At 44.8% G+C, this 22,129-nt stretch overlaps 1 protein-coding gene across 1 annotated transcript in view; it reads left to right on the forward strand.

Moving 5' to 3' along the window:
• STXBP5 (syntaxin binding protein 5) overlaps window positions 1-22,129 on the forward strand; it is a 789,999-nt gene that overhangs the window by 707,754 nt on the left and 60,116 nt on the right. The window contains exons 21-22 of the mRNA XM_030194976.1: window positions 15,359-15,409; window positions 21,832-21,933. Coding sequence (XP_030050836.1) covers window positions 15,359-15,409; window positions 21,832-21,933 — 153 coding nt within the window. The remainder of the gene's footprint in view (window positions 1-15,358; window positions 15,410-21,831; window positions 21,934-22,129) is intronic.

Genomic DNA, 22,129 nt, shown 5'->3' on the forward strand with positions numbered 1-22,129 from the left:
GATTATCTATACCTAATGCTTTTGTGAAGAAACTGATGCTGGCAATCGTGGTTGTTACCCACGCCTTACTAACTCCTGCTCTACGGGACGTTAGAATGAAGTGAACTAGGGCGTTGACCGTGAACATGTCCGCACGACCCTGCTGTTCCATGTGATGTATGAAGGATAGGAGTGCTGCCGTGTATCTTCTTCGTGTTGAGTCAGACAAGGATTGTAGCATCAATTCCCATACCTCTATGGGCCAAATTTCCATACGCTGTCTGGAACTGGTGTCTGCGTCTTGTCCGCCAATGGGGCCCAGGCCTTGAACTCTGAGAGCGTCTGCTAAAGAATTCTCTTTGCCCGGTATGTTTTTTGCTCTAATAGCCACATTGAGGAAAAGACACTGCAACACAATCTCTCTAAGCAGGTTAATAGTTGGGAGTGTATTGACAGATAATTTGTTAAGGGTTTCTACCACAGCCATGTTATCTGAGTGGAAGATGAGTGCCTTGTCCGCTAAGGGGTGACCCCAGGATTGGAAAACCGCCATTATAGGGAACAGCTCCAAGAATGTAATATCTCTTATGGTCCCTGAGTCAATCCATGTCTTTGGCCAGTGAGCCGCACACCAGGCCCCTTGGAAATATATACCGAAATCCTCACCCCCTGCTGCGTCTGTATATAGCTACTACTACTACTACTACTACTTAACATTTCTAGAGCGCTACTAGGGTTACGCAGCGCTGTACAAAATACACAAAGAAGGACGGTCCCTGCTCAAAGGAGCTTACAATCTAGCCCTATCGGTGTGTCCTGCCAGAAAGATATTCCATTAAATGTCCTGAGGAACTTTTCCCATATTAGTAGATCTTTTTTAATGTCCTTCGTAACTCTGATGTGATAGTGTGCTTTACTCACCCCCGTGGTTGCTAATGCCAACTTCCTAGCAAATATACGCCCCATGGGAATGACTCGGGTGGTGAAGTAGAGGAGACCTAGCATTTCCTGGAATTGTTTTAATGTCACCTTCTTTACCTGTAGTATCTGATTGATAGCTATAGAGAGCTTACGAATTTTGTCCTCTGACAGCCTGGAGTATTGCTTTCTGACATCCAGCTCTATACCCAGAAATGTAATAACGCTGCATGGGCCTACTGTTTTCTTTTTTGCTAAGGGAATGCCAAAGTTGCTAGCCACCTGCGTGAAGGTGTGCAACATGGCTTCGCACTCATGGGCATCCCGCCCTATAAACAAAAAATCATCAGGGTATAGTGAACCAGTGCTCCTGCCTGTGCCACCTGTTCTACCACCCAATGAACGAACTGAATTGCTCGAAGTACGCACAAGAAATTGCGCAGCCCATGTGGATGCATTTGTCGAAGTAAAATCATCAAATCTAAAATCTAATAAGTGAAATGAATTCGGGTGGACTGGTAAAAGGCTGAATGCCGACTCGACGTCAGCTTTTGCCAAGTGTGCGTGGGTGCCGTGCTTTCTTATGATTTGTATGGCCTGATCAAATGAGGCGTATTGTACCGAACAGCTGCGTGGGTCTGTGGTGTCATTCACAGACTTTCCCACTGGGTAGGAAAGGTTATGAATGAGACGGAACTTTCCTGGTTCTTTTTTTGGTAATATACCAATTGAGGAAATAATCATCCCCGTGAATTGTGGTTCTGCGAACGGGCCTGCTATTCTACCTAGCAGTAGCTCTTTATTTATCTTCTCTTTAGCTACCAGGTGGTATATGCGAATAGATGTTGCATTACTTGGAAAGTGCTTTGAATCATATTGAGGGCCCTTGTACGGAATAGTGTAACCTCTTTCGAAGCCTGTAGCAATGGATTCTGCCGCTAATCTGTCAGGGTCCCTAGCTAACCATCGTGACATGGCTTCATGCTTGATGGGTGAGGGAACTAACTCCTTCAGTACTCTGTCCTGGCTGAAAGTTTGCCTGTCTCTTATCCTTGGGAAGTCTACAGTGCATTGCAGAGTGTCCTCCTCCATACACTGAACAGGAATGGCGAAACATACATGGGTGCCATGTGCTGTGGCCTTGGTTGTATTGTCTGCATAGTCGTCTTCCCACTTGTGACCCATAGGACTTTTGACCTTCTGCTGAGGCCAGAAAGGATTGCCACTGCCTGTGCCCTGCCGGGTCTATATGATTATATCCCTTGTCATGCATGAAAGGCCTGTGAGCCGACATTTCATCAAGCCATAAATCTACGACCCTGTGTTTCCATGATATGGATGGGTCGTCCACCATGCTTTTTCTGAATTTGATATCATAATTAAGCCATGCCCACCCTCCGTAGCGCTTTTGCGCTCTAATGATGGAGTCCATGTATCTGACCAGATAAGGGCTCGTTTCTGGCTCTTTCTCAACTATGACTGTCATGAAAATATGGAATGCTGAAATCCAATTCGTGATGGATTTAAATATTCTGGGTTTTCTCTCACGTTCAAATGGTGATGTAAATTTGTCCCTAAAAGTGTTGCTGTCATCGTCCTGCTCCTGTAAGAGGAGTGAGAATATGTCTATAAATTCTTTTTTCCAAATTATTTCTTTCATTGTTTTTGACACGCATCTAAAGAGTGTGAATACCCCACATAATACATCACTCCTGGGGTTAACAACTCCTTCAGAATTCACAGAGCTAGTCGCTAACTGTGGATCTGACCTGTGTGCTTGCACTGGAGTAGCGAGTGGCAAATCATCTGCTTGCGCTGTAGAAGAACTAGCCGCTTGCCTCAACTCATAGTCATGTAGCGTATTTCTGAGTACCTCCGCTAATGAGGTGTCATGACTGTGTGTAGTAGGGTGTGATATCTGCGCAGTGTCCGTACCTGTATTTATTGACTTACCCCCCGCAGGCATGTGGGTAGCAGCAGATGTCTCTGATATGGGTACCTGAGTTGCATGGGCGAATGGTGGGGCGGTAGTTGCCGCTGCGCTTGATCCCATGGATTGTAGCTGCTGGGTTACTGATGAGACACCATGCTGTTCAATCTATTTCCTGAGCTCCGTCATAAGAGCATCAAGGTCTTGGGACGATTGTCCATGTGGCTGTTCTGTTGCTCTTGCCGCTCTCCTACCAGCTCTGGGCTCCTGTGTGACCTTACTCTGCTTGGATGCTGTAGTTTTTGCTATCCGACTGTTGGTTTTGGCTGCTGCCGGCTGTTTTCTGCTGCGTTGAGGTGGCATTCCTGGAATGGAGACACTAAAGAAATTTACAGTAAGAAAAGCCTGCATATTGTAGCCTGAGCGAGGCACTATCAAGAGGTTAAGAATAGGAAGCCCCTATAATGCAGGCCACCTGATGTGCATTTCAGGTTTTTTTTTTTTTTTTACAGTGTTATACTTATGCTGCCATCTACAGTCTATTGTTTGGTACTGCAGCCCGTGATACCAGAACAATAGATGAAACAGTCCCTAGCAGGGGAGAGTAACCGGTGTGCTGCAGTAAAAGCCTGAGGCAGGGGTATGGTAACCCTAGAGGGGAACAAAATTGGTGTGCAGCATGCAACGGGGCAGCCCCCGATGTGATCGCCAACAAACCGTCCGTGGCCGTGATATGTGCCCAGCAAAGGAGCTTAAGTTTCTCTTTGAAGGAACTGATGAGCTGGAACAACCAGGCGAAAGAGGGAGAGGGGGTGCGGTGGGTCCACGGAAACAAAATGGCGCGGGGCAACCAATGGCCATCCCTGCCTCAACATCCAACATGGCTGTCCCGCCCTGAAAACAGACACAGTTTTTATTTTTTGCTATGGCTGCCACATTACTGTGCAGCAGGAAACCTCAACCCCCAAATACGGATGCAAAAACGATGGCACTTCCACATGCTACGGCAAACCAGAATTTTGTGCCCCCAACGTCGACTGCACGGCCCCATAGCAGCGCTACATGGATGCAAGTGAAGATCACACCCACGAGCACATGTGTATGGCTGAAAAAATTGCTTTCACTTCTGCCGCAGCAGCGCACTCAAGCGGGGCTCAAAAGTGCGAGCACCCAGCGCTGAACCCCATCACCGAGGGACAGAACCGACCAGAGACCACAGGTGCATGGCTGCACAGATACCTCCATAATTGCGAGCACCCTGGTTTTTTTTTTTTGTTTAATGATGACTTAAAGAGGACATACCCGGTTGTGCTGCCGACTGTGCCTATCAGAATTCGAAATCCTGTTAGATAGGGAAGGATGACTGATCCTTTCTTCCCTGCTCGCTAACCGTGTACGAGTGTCCCGATGTCAGTTAGGCTATCATGGATTGGGAAACATTGCCTAGTGTAGTAAAGAACAACGAAATTGAGAGTGCTGTTCAGCGCTGCTCCTCCCGTGCTTGCTGGTTTCGAAATGGCTCCGTTGCTCCGTATCTCTTCTGTCTGCCGCCCCTCCCTTCCTCCTCTCTCCTCCTTTTCTTTCTAACTCTTTCCTCACCTAGTTCCCCTATAGCTGTTCCTTACCCTACTCTCCTCAACCCCTCTCCCCCTCCCCCTAGTCTTTGCTGGCCCGCAGCCCGGTTGTGGGCGGCCTCCCCTTAATGGGTCTGCCTATTTCTTTTCTGCCACTCGTATTGGACACACGTAAAAAATGGAATTACTACCCGGGGCTCGCGGCAGCCAGGCAGTAGCAAATTGACGCTCATTGGACGTAGGCTCCTATGTGGCTTAATAAAAGGTCCCCTCAGATATACACGTGCACACACACACATATACATATTGTGTTAAATACAAAGGGGCCCTTTTACTAAGTTGCACTAAAAGGTGGCCTGCACTAGTCTCAACACAAGTCTTTCCCACGCACTAAGGCCACTTTTAGCACTGCCAGTAAATGGCCAGTTTTTCCATTTTTACAATAATGGCCATGCACTCATTTTTCCATAAGTACATGAGCACTAACCGACATCTCTTTTGTAGGCAGTAAGGGCTTATGCACTAATCCAGGTATTGCACAGCAATACCCACAAGCTAACCAGTTAGCATAACTGCACCCACTCTCTGCCTCCAAACATGCCCCAGCGCTAAAAAATAAATGGTATTTTTTAGCGCATGGGTAGCGCACATACTTATAAAAACTACCATGAAATGCCTGAGCATGCCCCTCAGTAGTCCATTTTAACTTGCCCTAAACTTGTGTTAGTGCTTACTGCAGCTTAGTAAATGGGCCCCTCAGTTAATTGAAAGTCTTTTTAAAAATACTATACATTAAGTACAAGAAGTTATGTTGTCATACTGTTTATAGATGAAGGTTTTCTGTTCTGGCAGAACAACAGGGGGAGTAAAATTTTCTTATGATGAGGGGAAGTAAGAATTTCTTATGATGAGTTTCCAGAGTAGTTAAGACTATCTTCTCCACCTCAAGGTGACACTGTGCCTTTGAAAAATAATATTTTATTTTTCTTTTGTTCTGATATGTAATCATATTTTTGAGACATTCTGTAGTACTGGTATTGATGTACGTGGACTTTCCAGAATACAAATTATTTAATTTAATTTAATTCTGGCATTTATAATCCGCTTAACCATCATGTTCAAGGTGGAGGGCAATAACACCTTATAAACAGGTACTTTCTCTATCTCTAGAGGGCTCATAATCTCAGTTTTTGTACCTGAGGCAATGGAGGGTTAAGTGTCTTGCCCATGGTCACAAGGGGCTGCAGTGGGAAATGAACCTAGGATGCCAGGATCAAAGCCCAGTCTACTAACCATTAGGCCACTCCTCCACATTATCCAGTGTGCTTGCTTGGAAGTTTTTACATTTCTCAAAGACTTTTTTTTTTTTAGTCTAATTGACTAAAGATTGCAAAAAAATCTGAAGTGAAATTTGAATTGGGTGGATTTGAACTTGGTTTAATTTCAAAACTCGATGTTCCCCATATTTGCTTGGAAAGCAGAGATTTTTCTCCAACTCCTGGTGAAAAATTAGATGATGTGCATTCACAGAGATCTAAAAAGCCCTCTGATCTGCTTCCACAAACCTAAAACCAGTTTCAGAAAAATATCTAAACTATTTCCAGATGTTTCTGGGTTGTTGAATTCTCTGAGAGATCTACAAATTTTCTATTGGACTTGTTTTGAAAGATTTGCACATCTCTTCAGAGTAGCACTCCCTCACTAATTCTGGATCAGTTCTTGGGGCTGCCCTAGATCTTAAAGAAACATCTAAATATTAAGTTGATCTGGGGGTGGGGGAAAAACCAGTCAGCTCTCATGGTCAGCATTTCCTGCAGCACTTTTTAAATTTTTACAATCGCTACTGAAGTCTGTACTGCATAAAAGACAAAGGGCCCTGTTTATTAAGCAACATTAGAGGCACACTAGCGTTTATAGCATGTGCTAAGCACTAGAGACACTCATAGGAATATATGGGTGTCTCTAGCGTTTAGCACGTGCTAATTTTTAGCGTGCGCTAAAAACAGTAGCTCACTTTAGTAAACAGAGCCCAAAGCTTTTTTAACTGTATGAACAAAGTTTAAATATAAATCTTAGCAAAGCATCATCTATCCTTCATCAAGATATCCTTCTTGAAAGGAACAGATCAGAGGAAATAACTATTTAGGTCATTGAGAATAGTTACCTTTGTTACCTAAACGTTTTGAGTAATGAAGTAAGAACAACGTTTTGTGTATTGATAGACAAACTTCTTTAAACAAATTTAACCCAAAGCTGTTTACCATTAAAAAATACATCTGTAAAATTAGATGATGATTAACAGTACGTTTACGGAAACTAAAATCTAGTAATTACATTTTACGATGATTTCTTTTTCTTTCTGTTGAGTAGTTTGTCTTCCACTGAAAAAAACTTGAGAGGGAAACAGACATTAACATGAGTCAAATATTATCAGTGACCAGCACATCAGTTCACAAAAATGTTACACTGGGAAAAAAACATCACACTCTTATATCTGTGTACCATTTTCTAAAATTTTATATAATGGTAAGAGTTCTGAAGTTCTTTTAGTGGCCTTTTACTAAGCCGCATTAAAGAGAGGCCTGCATTAGTTTTGGCGAGCGCTGGGCCACTTTTTACTGTCGCGGGAAAATGACATTTTTTAAAGTGGGGCAGTATATTTTATCATCCTCACTTTAATATTCCCTTATCTCTTGTTTGTCCTGGTCTGTCCTAATTAGATTGTAAGCTCTGTCGAGCAGGGACTGTCTCTTCATGTTCAAGTGTACAGCGCTGCGTACGTCTAGTAGCGCTATAGAAAGGATTAGTATATGGCCATGTGCTAATATAAAAAATTAGCACGCTGCTATTTACTGCCTGAGCCCTTACCGCCACTGATTTAGCAGGCAGTAAGGGCTCACACACTAACCCCGCGGTAATCGGGCAGCACTCCGCAATGTAGCCAGGCTGCCAATTACTTCTGGGAACAACCTTCCACAGTAGAAAATAGAAATTTATTTTCTACAGCGGGAAACTACAAGTGCCAACTTCGGAACTACCACCAGACTCCTGCGTTACCCCATTGGTAGGGCCGATTTGGCACATATTACCTGCACAGTAGTACTTGTGCTGGGTTTGAGGTAGAGAAATATGCATTTGTTTGATGCAACATGGGAAATGTCAATGACATACTTATACATTGGCTAAAACAGGAAAAAAAAACTGAAGTTTTGGGAGTGTTTCCTGTTTCATAGACAGCACACACTCTCCGAAAAGTATACACGCTATTTCCCAGTAGTATGTACACTTTCTCAAAGAGCACACATTACCAATTATATTGATCCTGTAATAAAAACATTTTTAAAAAGACAAATAAATTACACAGGAACAAAATCAAAATGATTACCCCTAGTGATGTATAAGAAATAAATGCAATGACTTGAGAAAAGTTACCTCAGAAGAGGGCGGGAAACAGCGAGGGGAGGCCCAACGCCAGCGAGGCAACCCTCTCCCTTCATAGCACACGCAGGGCAGACGCGAGGCGCCGCCTGCGTTGCCGCATGGACTTTCTAAAAAAAGGCAGGGTGGCGGCAGGAGACGAGAGCTGTTGGCTCTCGATGGAGCACCCCCCCACCCGCTGACACCTGGAGCGGACCACCCCCACCGCCCCACCCTTGCTACGCCACTGCATGGATCTGCCATTTCTGCCCTGTTTTGGCGCCTTGCATCATTAGAATGCTTGTCCATGCCAAAAATGTGGCGTGGAAGTAGCGCCTAATGTTCGGTGCCATACACAGAATTCCCCAGTAAGTAGGTAGGTAACTCCTGGCTCCACCCAAGCTCCTCCGCCAGAGCACCCTGGCACTACCCAAGGTTCCGCGTTAGGAGTTACGGATCAAGAAAGGGATCTGGGTGTCGTCGTCGATGATACGCTGAAACCTTCTGCTCAGTGTGCTGCTGCGGCTAGGAAAGCGAATAGAATGTTGGGTGTTATTAGGAAGGGTATGGAGTCCAGGTGTGCGGATGTTATAATGCCGTTGTATCGCTCCATGGTGCGACCGCACCTGGAGTATTGTGTTCAGTACTGGTCTCCGTATCTCAAAAAAGATATAGTAGAATTGGAAAAGGTACAGCGAAGGGCGACGAAAATGATAGTGGGGATGGGACGACTTTCCTATGAAGAGAGGCTGAGAAGGCTAGGGCTTTTCAGCTTGGAGAAGAGACGGCTGAGGGGAGATATGATAGAAGTGTATAAAATAATGAGTGGAATGGATCGGGTGGATGTGAAGCGACTGTTCACGCTATCCAAAAATACTAGGACTAGAGGGCATGAGTTGAAGCTACAGTGTGGTAAATTTAAAACGAATCTGAGAAAATTTTTCTTCACCCAACGTGTAATTAGACTCTGGAATTCGTTGCCGGAGAACGTGGTACGGGCGGTTAGCTTGACGGAGTTTAAAAAGGGGTTAGATAGATTCCTAAAGGACAAGTCCATAGACCGCTATTAAATGGACTTGGAAAAATTCCGCATTTTTAGGTATAACTTGTCTGGAATGTTTTTACGTTTGGGGAGCGTGCCAGGTGCCCTTGACCTGGATTGGCCACTGTCGGTGACAGGATGCTGGGCTAGATGGACCTTTGGTCTTTCCCAGTATGGCACTACTTATGTACTTATGTAGCTAATACCACTGAAAATCCAGGTGCGGACCTGGTCAGTGGGACTTATCCAGATAAGAGCTGTTCCTACCCAAATAGTTAGCAAGAATTATCGACCCATGAGATTTCAATATTACCTCCTGCTCCCCATCAAAATTTTGTGAAGACAATAAGCTGCCCCCACAACATTTAGCTAGTCATAAAGAAACAATGAGAGAGCCCTGCCCCCTGTGCATGTTCAGTTAAGCGAAAACTGAGCATGCACTGTGGAAGGGGAGGTCTGGTGCCGTGGCTGCAGTGGTCACGAGTGGAGGAGGTATTGCACTGGCAAGGCATAGGGACCCCTGCCAGCCAGGGGTCCAGAACACAAATGTCCCCAAGGCCCTTCCCCCATAGCTATGCCCTTGCCCTGGTGGATCTCTATTGGCAAACACAACCAAGTGGTGCCACATGTACTTGGATGTCAAAGAATCTGACATCATGTGACTTGTTCCGCTGCATAATATAGAATCTCTTTCCACAAATCCAAGGCTTTAAGTTTACATGTGTTTTAAATTTCAGCACTGCAAGGCAATGCACAACCAATTGGGTTTGGGTTGGTGACTTTTGCAGAGTTAATTGACTGGATCCTAAGCAGCAGAAAGACAACAGCCTCTATTCATAATTGTAGGGAGCAAACAAAAGACTTCAGCCCTGGCAGAGCCTTCTCTGTTTCAGCACAAGAGGCTCAAAGCACGGACAACTGGCTCCATTTTGAACCCAGTCCTGGTTTTTACCCCACTATATCCATGGACTGTTAGAAAATCAATCAGAACTGCTGGTTCATGCGAGGCAGTGGGATAAACCCAGAGGTGGAACACCCTGATCAGTAGAAATGGAGCCAGTCACTCAGGCAACATTTCTGTGAAGTTTTGGTCTGAAGAAGGAAATAAAAGACAAGCACAAGAAAAAGAAATGAAAATCTAAGACTTTGAGAATGAAGCAGTGATGTATCAGGTGACTCAGAGCAGTGGCGTACCAAGGGTTTACCTCTTCTGAGGTAACTTCCTATTCCCTCAAGGGCGGGATGCGGCGAGGGAGGGCCCGACGCCAGCGAGGCAATTTTCTCCTTTCGCAGCGCACGCAGGGCAGACGTGGGGCACTGCCTGCGCCACTGCATGGGTTTTTTTAAGGGGGCAGGATGGTGGCAGGAGAAGAGGACTCTGTCGGCTCTCGACGGAGGGGGGACGGGACCGGGTCAGGGGGGCTCAGATGGGAGAGGTGGAGCTCAGAGGGGAGATGGGGATTGGGGAGGGGTGGGGGAGCTCAGAGGGGAGAAGGGGATTAGGGTGGGGGGGAGCTCAGAGGGGTGCTCAGAGGGGAGAAGGGAATTGGGGAGGGGTGGGGGAGCTCAGAGGGGAGAAGGGGACTGGGGAGGGGAGTGCTCAGATGGGAGAAGGGGTCTGAAGCTGGAACTGGGGTCTGACAAGGGGCCATGAGGGAAAATGGGTCCATGCCTGGGGCAGGTGGGAGAATGGGTCTGGGGATGAAAAGAGGGGATGTAAGGCATGTGGTGGATGAAGGGGGCTGGAACTGGGGGCTGAAAAGGAGGGTGGTTGGGATAAGGGGGCTAGTACTGGAACTGGGGGCTGAAAAGGGGCAGGGGCTGAAACTGTGGGGAATGGGGGCTTTAAAGGGGACAGGGAGAACTGGCTGGGGCTGAAGCTGGGGATTGGTGAGAAAAAAGGGTTGGGGTTGAAACTAGGGGCTGAAAAGGGGACAGGGAGAAGTGGCTGGGGGCTGAAGCTCGGGACTGATGGGAGAAAAGGGCTGGGGACTGGTGGGATAGTGGGGCTGAAAAGGGGGGCAGGTGGGAGATGTGGGCTGGGGCTGGAACTAGGGGCAGGTGGAATAAGGGGGCTGGAACTGGGGGCTGAAAAGAGGGGGCAGAGAGAGAGGGGACAGACCCTGGATGGAAGGGGGAGTGTGAGGGATGGCAGACCTTGGATGGATGGGAGAGGGACGGCAGACCCTGGACGAATGGGAGAGGGAGGGCAGACGGATTGAAGGGGCAGAGAGAAAGGGCAGATGGTGGGTGGAAGGGGGAGAGAGAAAGAGGGCAGACTGGGGCAAATGGTGGATGGAAGGGGCAGAGATAGAGGGCAGATGTGGATGGAAGGGAGAGAGAGAGAGAGAGGGCAGATGTTGGAAGGGGGAGAGAGATGGCAGACTGGGGCAGATGGTGGATCGAAGGGGCAGAAATAGAGGGCAGATGTGGATGGAAGGGAGAGAGAGGGCAGACAGTGGATCGAAGGGGCAGAGGAAGAAGGCAGACAGTGGATGGAAGGGACATTAGAGAGGGCAGACACTGGATGGCAGAAAGAGAGCGAAGACAGATGCTGGATGGAAGGAAGACAGTGAAAAGAAGATGAGGAAAGCAGAAACCAGAGACAACAAACTGTAAATAAAATATATTTTTTTATTTTTTGCTTTAGGATATAATGTGCCAGAACTGGTGGTGGGAGGCGGGGCTGGTGGTTGGGAGGCGGGGATAGTGCTGGGCAGACTTATACGGTCTGTGCCCTGAAAATGACAGATACAAATCAAGGTAAGGTATACACAAAAAGTAGCACATATGAGTTTATCTTGTTGGGCAGACTGGATGGACCGTGCAGGTCTTTTTCTGCCGTCATCTACTATGTTACTATGTTATGACTTGAGAAAAGGAAGACTGTAGTATAAATTAAGAAAAAACTGAGTCTTGTTTGATATGTACTTCCTGAGTTTGTTTTTCGCAGTGCCTCCAAGATATGATTCCTTATTTCAGGAATATTAATATATCCTGAATCTTCAAAATCACATTCTGAATTTGAAAAGGTTAGATGGACTTGTTGAAAGTTGTGCTCATAACAATGCAGGCCTAACAGCATTAGTTAGAGCTGAGATTGGCAAATGTTAAGCCATGGATAACTACAGGGGCAATGGAACGCCACTTTCTGGCCCTGCTCTTACTCTGTAGTTGCTGATGCTTTGTTAAGCAAAATATTATTAGGGCCTTGACCACAGTGGCCTGCCTATTCTGTACCTATGGATCATTATCTTCAGGTCTCAGGTGCCATAGATAGTCCAGGATTTTAGGATAGTAAGACATACAAGTTGGCTGTGTTATATAAATTTGCAGAAGAACAGGAGAAAAACCTCTATATTAACACACAAGGTAACACAGATAACAAAGGTGATCCAAGGAGTGAAGACCAGATGGGAGTTCACCAAAACAAATTTTATTGAAGAGGCTGAGTTTCAGCTTTGCCTTCATCAGGGTCTACAAATATACATTAATATAAAACAATTAAAAACTCACAATAATCAAAACAATATAAAAAGATACTGATCAAGATGTATATTGTAAGAATGTCACAGGAGACGTCGTGGCACTCTGCTGACTTGCCTCTGGAACTCGACCGCTCCCACTCTCCTCACACCGGAGACTGACGCCTTTTCCACAAAGCTTCACTTGGAGTTCTCTAGTCCCCCAGAACCCGCCTGTAGTCAGAGGGCCTTTCTGCACACCTCCCTGGGGAAACAATTATTGCCTGGGTCTCACCAACCCTCTGCTCTTCCCTTGGTTTCAACCTTCAGTCACTGTTATTCAACGGTCAAGGGTAGCAGGGATTCTCTGGTGTCCTTGTCTTCAGGGGGTTATTCCACAACAAGGTCCCATCTGGAATAGTCCCCTTTGTAACCCCCACAGGGACGCTCTCTGGTGTGCATTGGCCCTCTAGTGGCTCCTGCCTGGCCTCACCAGCCTTTTGCCTCAGGGCACCACCTTGCAACCAGACCTCTCTGTGACTGCATTCATTCAGGCCTCTATGTTTGGTCCTCCCCTTTCCCTCAGGGTGACCTCTTCCTTAACCTGCAGTCCTGGCCCGGCCTCTCCGCTGTATCCCCTGGTACCCGACCCACCTTACCAGCTCTTCTGGTGGGGCCCCCAGGTCACCCTTCTCTGGAAGACAGCACAGCTTTTTCTGCTTGCAAAGATATGCAAATTAGCCGGTTGCATGTAAACTCAGTTTATTAGCTAGGTTACAGTCTTGTGGGAACCTGGCTTGCCCACTAGTAATCTGTTACTGCTATTCCCCCCCTCTGAGACCATTTACTGGGGCCATCTGGGTCTCAGGGTATAACAGCCTCCTCCCCTGGATAGGACCTTCTTTTATTCACCTTAACCTTACGGTCCTATCCTCCACCCCACAGCTGTTTGTTCTTTTTAAACACTTCAGTAGCAATTGTTCATTACCCAAGAAACCCAGTGCCTGGTCCCCAGCAGGTAGGTACCTCTCTGGGCTTGGAGGGAACCCTCTCCTGACCTCTCCCCTGAGTTCTCCTTCAGCAGGCCTCCTTCTTCAGCCTTCCTGCTAGTAATCCTCCAGCTCTGGGTGTTACAGGTTCCCCCATCTTCTCTCCCTTGGGCAAAACTTCTCTCTTTCGGGCAAAAATCTCTCTCCTCTACTGAGAGGAAGCTCTTTATGAGGTGTTCAATAAACCTCCCCACCTCTTGAGACCTCGCCCCTCTGGTTCTAGAAAGATCTGGGTCCAGAGGTCTCTTCTCACTCCCCCAGCTATCTCTCTGGAGCTCCCTCTACTGGCCCATACATGCCAATACTCAGCTCGACCCCTGGAGCTCCCTCTAGTGACCAGAATGGGCATTTTCCCGATTTCAGTGGAAGAGCGCCCTCTGGCGGCCTCCTCCTGTAAGGGCAGGCACTGTGTTTATCACAATATACATAAAAAAGACAAGACATTTAAACATTACCACCAGATTCTTCAGAACACAACCTAACAAGGTTCTCTCCAAGGCCTCATAATCTTATAAACAAGCAAAATTAGGCAATATTGTCAGAGAAAGCAATAGTGTAGAGAGAAGAATAAAAAATAAATTAACCCGTCTGGTCTTCATTACTTGGATCACCTTTGCTGTCTCTGCAGCCTTGTGTTATATAAATTGACATTATCATAAAATTATGTTCCAATATTCCCTGTGGATATCCTGGAATTCTGACCTTTGGAGTTGACTATCCTTCACTAATCACTGCTGTTCTAATTCTAGACCTGGCAATCAGGGAAAATTACGGTGTCCTTTTACTGAGGTGCACCGAAAAATAGCCTGCGCTGTTGTAGACGCGTGTATTGGATATGCGCAGGTCCATTTTTCAGCGTGCCTGCTAAAAAGGCCTTTTTGGGGGGCCGAAAATGGATGTGCGGCAAAATGAAAATTGACCTTACCGCCACCTATTGAGTTAGCGATAAGGTCTCTGGGTGGTAATTATCAGCACGCATACAATGCCAATTATCGCCTGGTTAGTGCCACGTGACGAAAAAAATATATATGTTTTCTGGCACGTCTACTGGACGCGAATAAAAAATGAAATTACCACTTGGGACATGTGGTAGCCGGGCGGTAGTTCAGAATTAGCGTGTGTTAGGTGCGCGTAGACACCTACATGGTTTAGTAAAAGGGCCCCTAAGAGTGACTTTATAGCTTCCTTTCTGCCAGAGTCTGGTTAATTTGACAGGTAAGGGAAGTTAAGTAGCTTTTGAACTGTAACCTGCCAGACGCTTGGAAGATTGATTTGCAGGTTACAATAAAGTCCATTTTTGCCTGCATTAGAAAATGGATTATAGTCGCTAGTATAATCTGTTTTGCAGTTTAGCTTCAGAAAAGTGTATTTTTTAAGCAGGAGATTTAATCATCCTCCTCTTTCAACCAATGTCATAATTAGGGCTGTGCCAAATATTCATATTCGATTTGGTTCGGCCCCGAATACATTATTTGTATTTGGCCAGATAGTTATATAAATAATCCAGGGCTCTACTGTGCTAAATCCTACTGAAATAAATACTTGATCTCTGATTTCACTTTTCTTCTTTTATTATTTGTTATGTTAAAGCTCAATGCCCATTATTCGTATTTGCCTGAAAAATATTTTTCATTATTCATATTCAGCCAAATAGTGAAAATATGCTATTCGGTACAGCTCTAGTCATAATATTTTCTTTTCTCCAGTGGGGTTGGGTAGCAGATTATCAGTTTAAGCCAAAAGCCCAAGGAAGGACCATCCTCAGCTCATGGTTTGGATCTTATGTTTGTACTTAGCCCAAAGGGCTGAAAACCTAGAATTGGCAGGAAATGATAGTGTCAACATGATTACGAGCTCTCCTGTGAATGGAGCGGTGTATAGCACTGCGGCTGTTTAATCCCACAGAGCTGTGCAGCACAGTCTGCTTGAGGAAAGTCTCATTGACATCAAATATCTTATTTTTAAGAGTACATTTTATTTTTCAGCAAAGATGTCAAGAAAATTAAGTTTACCTACTGAACTAAAGCCTGATTTAGGTAAGTTGAAAAAAAATTGTAATTATGAGGTTTATTTTCTTGTTATACACACACATCCTGATTAAAACTACTCAAGTGGGATGTTTCATATTTCATGTTAAATTCTGATTAGAGAATCCTGATAGACTAATTGGGACATGTGAAAACCAAATCTGAACTACAGTCTCACAGTACTTTCATCTCCTTTACTAAGGGCCCTGTTTACTAAGGTGCACTAGCATTTTTAGCGCGTGCACAAAATTAGGGCGCGCTAATTATGTAGGCGCCCACAGGAATATTGTGGGCGCCTACACAGTTAGCACGCGCTAATGGTTAGCGCTCGCTAAAAGCACTAATGCGCCTCTAGCGCAGCTTACTAAACAGGCCCTAAATTTGTCTGGATTAGATAAAGCTACCGTTTGTTAATAGGTTGTTTCTGAGCATAGATTAAAAAATGGAATGTTCATTCTTTCTTAATACTAATTTTGAATATTCAAACAGCTTAGTACTAATTTTTCATGTCCAAAAATATTAAACAATTATGGGCCTGATTCACTAAGGCTTTTTCTCTTATTAACCCCCCCTGTTTACGAAGCTGCACGGCAATGCCGATACAGCCCATTCAAAGTGAATGGGTTGTGTAGGCATTAGCACACGGCAGCCAATAGTGCATCTTAGTAAACAGGGGGATAAGTGTCCCAGAAATGAGGCTTTATTTATTTCAGTTTCTATACTCTCTCTAAACCAAAAAAAAAAAATCAAAAACCAAGGTAAAATAACAACCGTGAAGTATGATAAATACTATCTGAAAAATTATTAAAAGAGAAAGGGCTCCTTTTACTAAGCTGAGGGGAAAAGTGGCCATAGTGCGCCCTTATGGGAGAACTTTCAGCACTCTAAGGCCATTTTTAGTGCAGCCAGAAAATGGCCAATTTTGCAAACTAATGGCCATGTGCTAATATTGTGATTAGCAAATAGCTATTTTGTAGGCAGTAAGGGCTTACGCACTAATCCTGTGCTAACCAATTAGTGAGCAGACATGCCCCCTCTGCAAAAAAATTAAAATTTTGGCTAAAATGCAGCCATATAAATCACACCTGCTCTGGTGAAGCACATGCATAAGGTAGAATCCTATTTTGTAAACTGTATGCACACTTTTTATGAATTTATATTTCATTTATAGCCCGCTCATTAAAAAGGCAGATTACAAGAAACACACACAAAACAACATAACCGAAATAAAACAAAATAACCAATAAAAGTCTCATTACTTAATCCATATAAAAATGTACTTAAAAATGCTTCCTGAATATACCTTAAATAACCTTAGTCTTGGTGGAATGGGGGTGTTCCTGGCATTTACATGCATTATTATAGAATAAGGGGGTATATGTGTCTAATTGAGGTGTGTACATTGCACAACATTTCAATTGGTGCAAATGGCTGCGCCTAAGTTAGGCACGATTCCTGTGTGTAAGTTCTATTCTGTAAGCCACGCCTAACTTTAAGTGCAGCTTATAGAATAGCACTTTTTCTATGCCATATATAGAGTTCACCTCCATATGTTCACAGTGAATGTACACTTATCACACGTAAGTGCTAGCAGAACGCTCAGCCGTATTCTATAAAGTACATGCGCAGATGTCTTAGGGGCCCTTTTACTAAAGTGTTGCCACGTGACAACCCGGAACTACCATCGGCCCAACACAGCTGCCAGCAGTAGTTCTTCCTCTAGCGTGCACTATTTCTGGCGCTACGGAAAATAATTCCGTAATTCCAGCGGTAATCGGGCGGTGCCATGTGCTGCCTAGTTATTGCTGGGTTACCGCAGGAGCCCTTACTGCCACCTCAGTGGGTGGCGGTAAGTGCTTCCCCCCCACACGACCATTCATGTGTATGGCCATATCTTTTTTAGGAGCTTTTTACCCTCTGCAATAAAAAAGGCCCTGTTGCATTTCAAAAATGGCCCCCACTGCTACTGCCGGGCCCTATTTACTGCAGCTTGGTAAAAGGACCCCTTAGAGTGTAAATGGAAGGGAGATGTTCACTGGGGAGGAGCATGGGTGCGGATCAGGTGGGGCTCCCACTTGCATAACTTACACATGCTGCATTTAGGCACACTCATTTTCACTAACCATAGACCTGGTGAGTGTACCTACATGAAGGCACACTGATGCCACTTACACTAGTGTTCTATAACAACATCTTGGTGCACAGAGGCTGTTATAGAATTGGCGCTCAGCCTGTGGCTTTGGCACAACTGGTGGTTCCCAATTATAGAACAGCCTCATAGTAACTTACCATGTGCTGTCACTGAAGCAGGTAGAGCGGATCTATCAGTGCAGGTTTCTTCAGCATTGTAACTCTGTGAGAAGATACTGGACATGCTCCCTACATTTACAGCTTAACACTTACCGTGCAGTAAGTGCAAAACTATTGCACTTTAGTAAACTTGCCCCTTAATTTTGCAAGCATATATCAACCCTGCTTTGCATTTGATATGGTGAGATATCCACATCAGAACCATTTTTTAAAGGAAATGTTTCAGGGGAACGGAAGCAATTCAACATGAATCTGGAAACGGCAGTAGAGGAAACTGATAAAGTAAATAGTAGCAAATTACCAGAACCATATGGTATTCCCTCAAGAGTTCCAAAGTAACTAAAGTACAGAACCCAAGACTGCTACTGGTAATCTATAACCTATCATTAAAATATGCCAGAGGACCTAAGTATTGGGGAGAGGCCACTATAATTGCTAAGTGTAAAAAATGTCTCCACAGGCAAAGCTGAAAACTACAGATTAGTAATACACCCAATGTTAATGCTTGTCAGCATGGAAGACATTTTTAAGAACAAAACTACTAGACACGTGTCTTAATGAGGAAGAGCCAGCATGGGTGAAGGGAAGGGCTGGCATTTGCCGGTATGTGGGATGCACATCAACTTTTTTTTCTCAAGCCTTCTTCACCTTCTCACTGTCATTTGCTAATAAAAATTTACTAATCCATAGCTTCTTCCAGTTAGGAAGCTTCAGCACCTCAATAATGTTTCTAAAAAAATTGAAGATTAGTGGCTCACTAACTGTTTCTGGCAGTTTGGGAGCAAGAATAGGGTTTTGTTGTTTTGTTCTTTATAATAGGGCAAATTATCACTTCCTGTATCATCCCAGGCATTGATCCTACATTTAATCATGCTTTACCTTTAAACGTAATGCTTCCAGAATACCTGATTTCTCTATTTCCACCAACCAGAAAGGGCATGGATGAAGTGCACAAATGGTTGGTTTCATTTTCAATGAAATGTTAAAGTTTTGTACTGCTCTTCATGAGCACAGTTCAACTCAAAGCCATAATAAAATAAAAAGCAAAATAATAAAACACATTGGTAAAAATATGAATATATAAAAATTTGATCACACATTAAAATCCTTATTTTTTAAGGGGTAGATATTGTTAAGTTGCTCCCCTTCACTCCGAGGTTGCAGCTCCCCCAACAAAAGAACACTCTCCAGCCGTGCTCACCTCCAACTCAAAATAAAGCTGTTTATTGCATAGGAAGGGCGTCCCTCCTTCTCTCAAGTACCGATCCACAACACAAAACAAATCCCTGTTACAGTTTACCTTACTCAAGCCGGTTAGGTACACAGGCCAGGCTTCAGCAGCTGCTTCCTCTCTCTTCCTCTCCTAGAGAGGAGCAGCACAAAGAAAAAAAAACACCCGGTTCAGTTTAGCTAGGCTTCCCAAAATACAGTTCAGTTTAGCCAGGCTTTAAAACCCCAGCCTGGCTTTCAAAACACCGTCCAGGTTAGCCAGGCTTTCAAAACTCAGTTCAGGTTAGGCAGGCTTTCAAAACACAGTTCAGGTTAGCCAGGCTTTCCAAAACACAATATGGCTCTGCGCGGGCTCAAAGCCTAGGGTCCCACCCTCTTGGTCAGTCACTCTCTCTTACCTGACCTCCTCCCGCTTGACCCGGCTTGGCCCCGCTACTTCCTTGGCTTTCGCTGAGCCAGAGCTGAGAAGTCCATCGGCTCTTCCAGGGTGTTCTCCGGTTCCGTCAACTCCATTGGGCAGGGCTCTCTCTCCTCCCCTCTCTCCTCAGGTGCCCAATCCATATTCTCTTCACCCCGCCCTTCTCCCAGCTGCTCACCCTTTTCTTCATTAAAGTGCTTTGGAGTCCCTTCTTTCTCCACCCACTTGTTCCACCACCTCTTCCACCAGGTTGGAGAATCAGCCTTACTCCTTCCCCTGCGGCCCTCCTCTGGTGACTCATGGGAATGCCCATCGTTTCTCTCATCCCCAAGTTCCCTTGGTGCATGCTGGGAGTTGTAGTTCCTTATTTCTGGTTCTTTCTTGGGGAATGCCTGCCTGTAACGGGGGTATTCTTGCTTAGCCCAGGGTTCCCCCGAGGCATGCGGGGAGTTGTAGTTTCTTGCTCTCCTCTTTTCTTTCTGCTCCCCAGAGTTGCCTACATACTCTTTACAATATTCAAAGCGGTTTAAATTGCTTGTTCATGGTTATCTGGGGATATTCAACGGCTCTTAATCAGACAGTGCTGCAGAATATCCCCTCTAATCACCCATGTTGAAACTGGCTAGTTTGTGGACAATCCAGGATGGAGTTAGGGCAGAGTGGAAGCTTAGCTGGTTAGCAGTGATTTTCAGTCCACTATAGCGGCTGAGCAACTGCATGAATTTAGGACAGAAAAAGGCTGTTCTAACTCTATAAGGGGGGGGGTCAACCTAGCACTGGTCTGAATATTGGCAAATTCTCGGTTAACTTCCAGGTCCTGGCCTAAAGTGGTGCTACCCCTCCCCCCACAGAACATGCTAACGTACCCTTCCTCCCCCCTTCTGATCCTGCCCCCCCCCAACAAGGCAAGATCCCCCTTATCCCTTCAGATTCCAAGCCCCCCAACCCCCCCACAACAAACTCGCACTTCTCAGAAAGTATCATGAAGCTGCTGCTAGGGGCAGTAGAAAGTGGGATTTATCATGAACTCCCAGGGACTGTAGATAGACATGGGAGTGGGAAAGTGGGCATGGACCTAGAGGGACTGGAAAGGAGATCAGAAGTGGGGAGGTCTTCGTCTTCTTTCAGGTGGTGGGAAGGAGAGCTTCAGCATGTTCTGGTTGGTGGGAAGGAAGGGAATTGGGGAAGCACAGGACACCTGCATCCCTTATCCGGATCCTGGCTAATATTCAACTGAGATCCACTTAAGTTCCGGCGGTCAGCACATAATAAATTGGCCCTGGATATTCAGTCCACCGCCAGCTGATCTACCCCACTTCACTCTCACTAAGGGAGAACTGAACATTTACTCCAACCATCCAACAACAATAATACAAAAGGTTCTATTTAAACCAGTTTCATAAAAATATAGTGCAGAGTGATCTGGGAGCATAAAATCTGTATCCTGTTGTGTACAGTTTGTATCTAAAATACCAAGGATAAATCGTGTCGGAACGTCCTTGAGATTCTACATATTGACTAGAGGGCAAAGGGTGGTATAGTAACCCTTTCACTATATGAAATAATTCATATGGGCAGTGGAAGAAGCTGAGCAATCATTTTTCATTGCTGCCACGGTTTTTAATTGTACATTGCTAAATGTCTTATGTTTTAATTTACCCACTTTATGCAAACAGCTCCTTCCAAGTTTTCTCTTGAAGGTGACTTGGATGCCTCATGTTTCACGAGTCACTTATAAACCATGGTACAGATTTTGTAGGGTACATAGAACACAAGATTTTACAGGAGCAATAAGCTCTAACACATCTCTAAATTCACAATTTTAAGCCTTTACTGTGGAATCAGTGTAGATACTCATCTGTTCTGAGGTGAGATCTCCTAGGACCTCTAGCACGTAACTAGGATTTAAACTTCTTAAATATATTTTTAACTTTAAAGCAGGATACAATATAGGTTAAAATAAAGTACTCCAAAAAGATCAGACCAGGACATGAGAAACAACTGCAAATTCATTTACAGTATGTTCATCTCTGAATGGTTTTCAGTCAGCTTACCTTAGTGAATCAGGCCTGTGTTAGAGTGAAATGGTCTACGGTAAATTCTAGTTCAATCATTTTTCCTTAATAACTAAGATAATTTCATGTGAACCTTGACATGTTCATCAAGGGCCTCTTTTACTAAGGCACGCTAACGTTTTTTAGCGTGTGCTAATATTTAGGGCATGCTAAACGTTATAGACGCCCATAGGAATAAATGGACGTCTCTAACGTTTAGTGCACGCTAAAAATTCTAGCGCACCTTAGTAAAAGAGGCCCCAAGTTTGGAAGCAGATATTCTTTGTCACACTGTGTATAGTGTATGCATTGTACAATAAGCAGACTTTTTCAGCATTTTACTAGTCTGAGCTTAGGTGGAAACCTATGTACATATGACTCTGCTCCTGTTAAAATATTCATATTTTACTCCAATAAAGGGAATGGAGAGCACTCACCACATAAGGCACACAGGAAAGGTGCTTTCAAAGCAAAAGGCAAAAGGCCAGAATACGAGAGATCACATTCAACCCCCAATATGAGTGAGTTGAATACAAGAGGGTCAGCGTCTCAGTCTCTTGGTAGCGGATCCCTTCAGAACTCCAAAAACCAACTTGAGGACCCTGTTCACTAAACTCTATTTTGTGAATATGTGAAAAAAAAGTGAATATGGTCCTTAGACATGGATAATGTGCTTATTCTTGTTTGATTCACTAATCATGTTAATTCCTATTTCAG

Source organism: Microcaecilia unicolor, chromosome 3 (genome assembly GCF_901765095.1).
Source record: "Microcaecilia unicolor chromosome 3, aMicUni1.1, whole genome shotgun sequence".
Taxonomy (NCBI): Eukaryota; Metazoa; Chordata; class Amphibia; order Gymnophiona; family Siphonopidae; genus Microcaecilia; species Microcaecilia unicolor.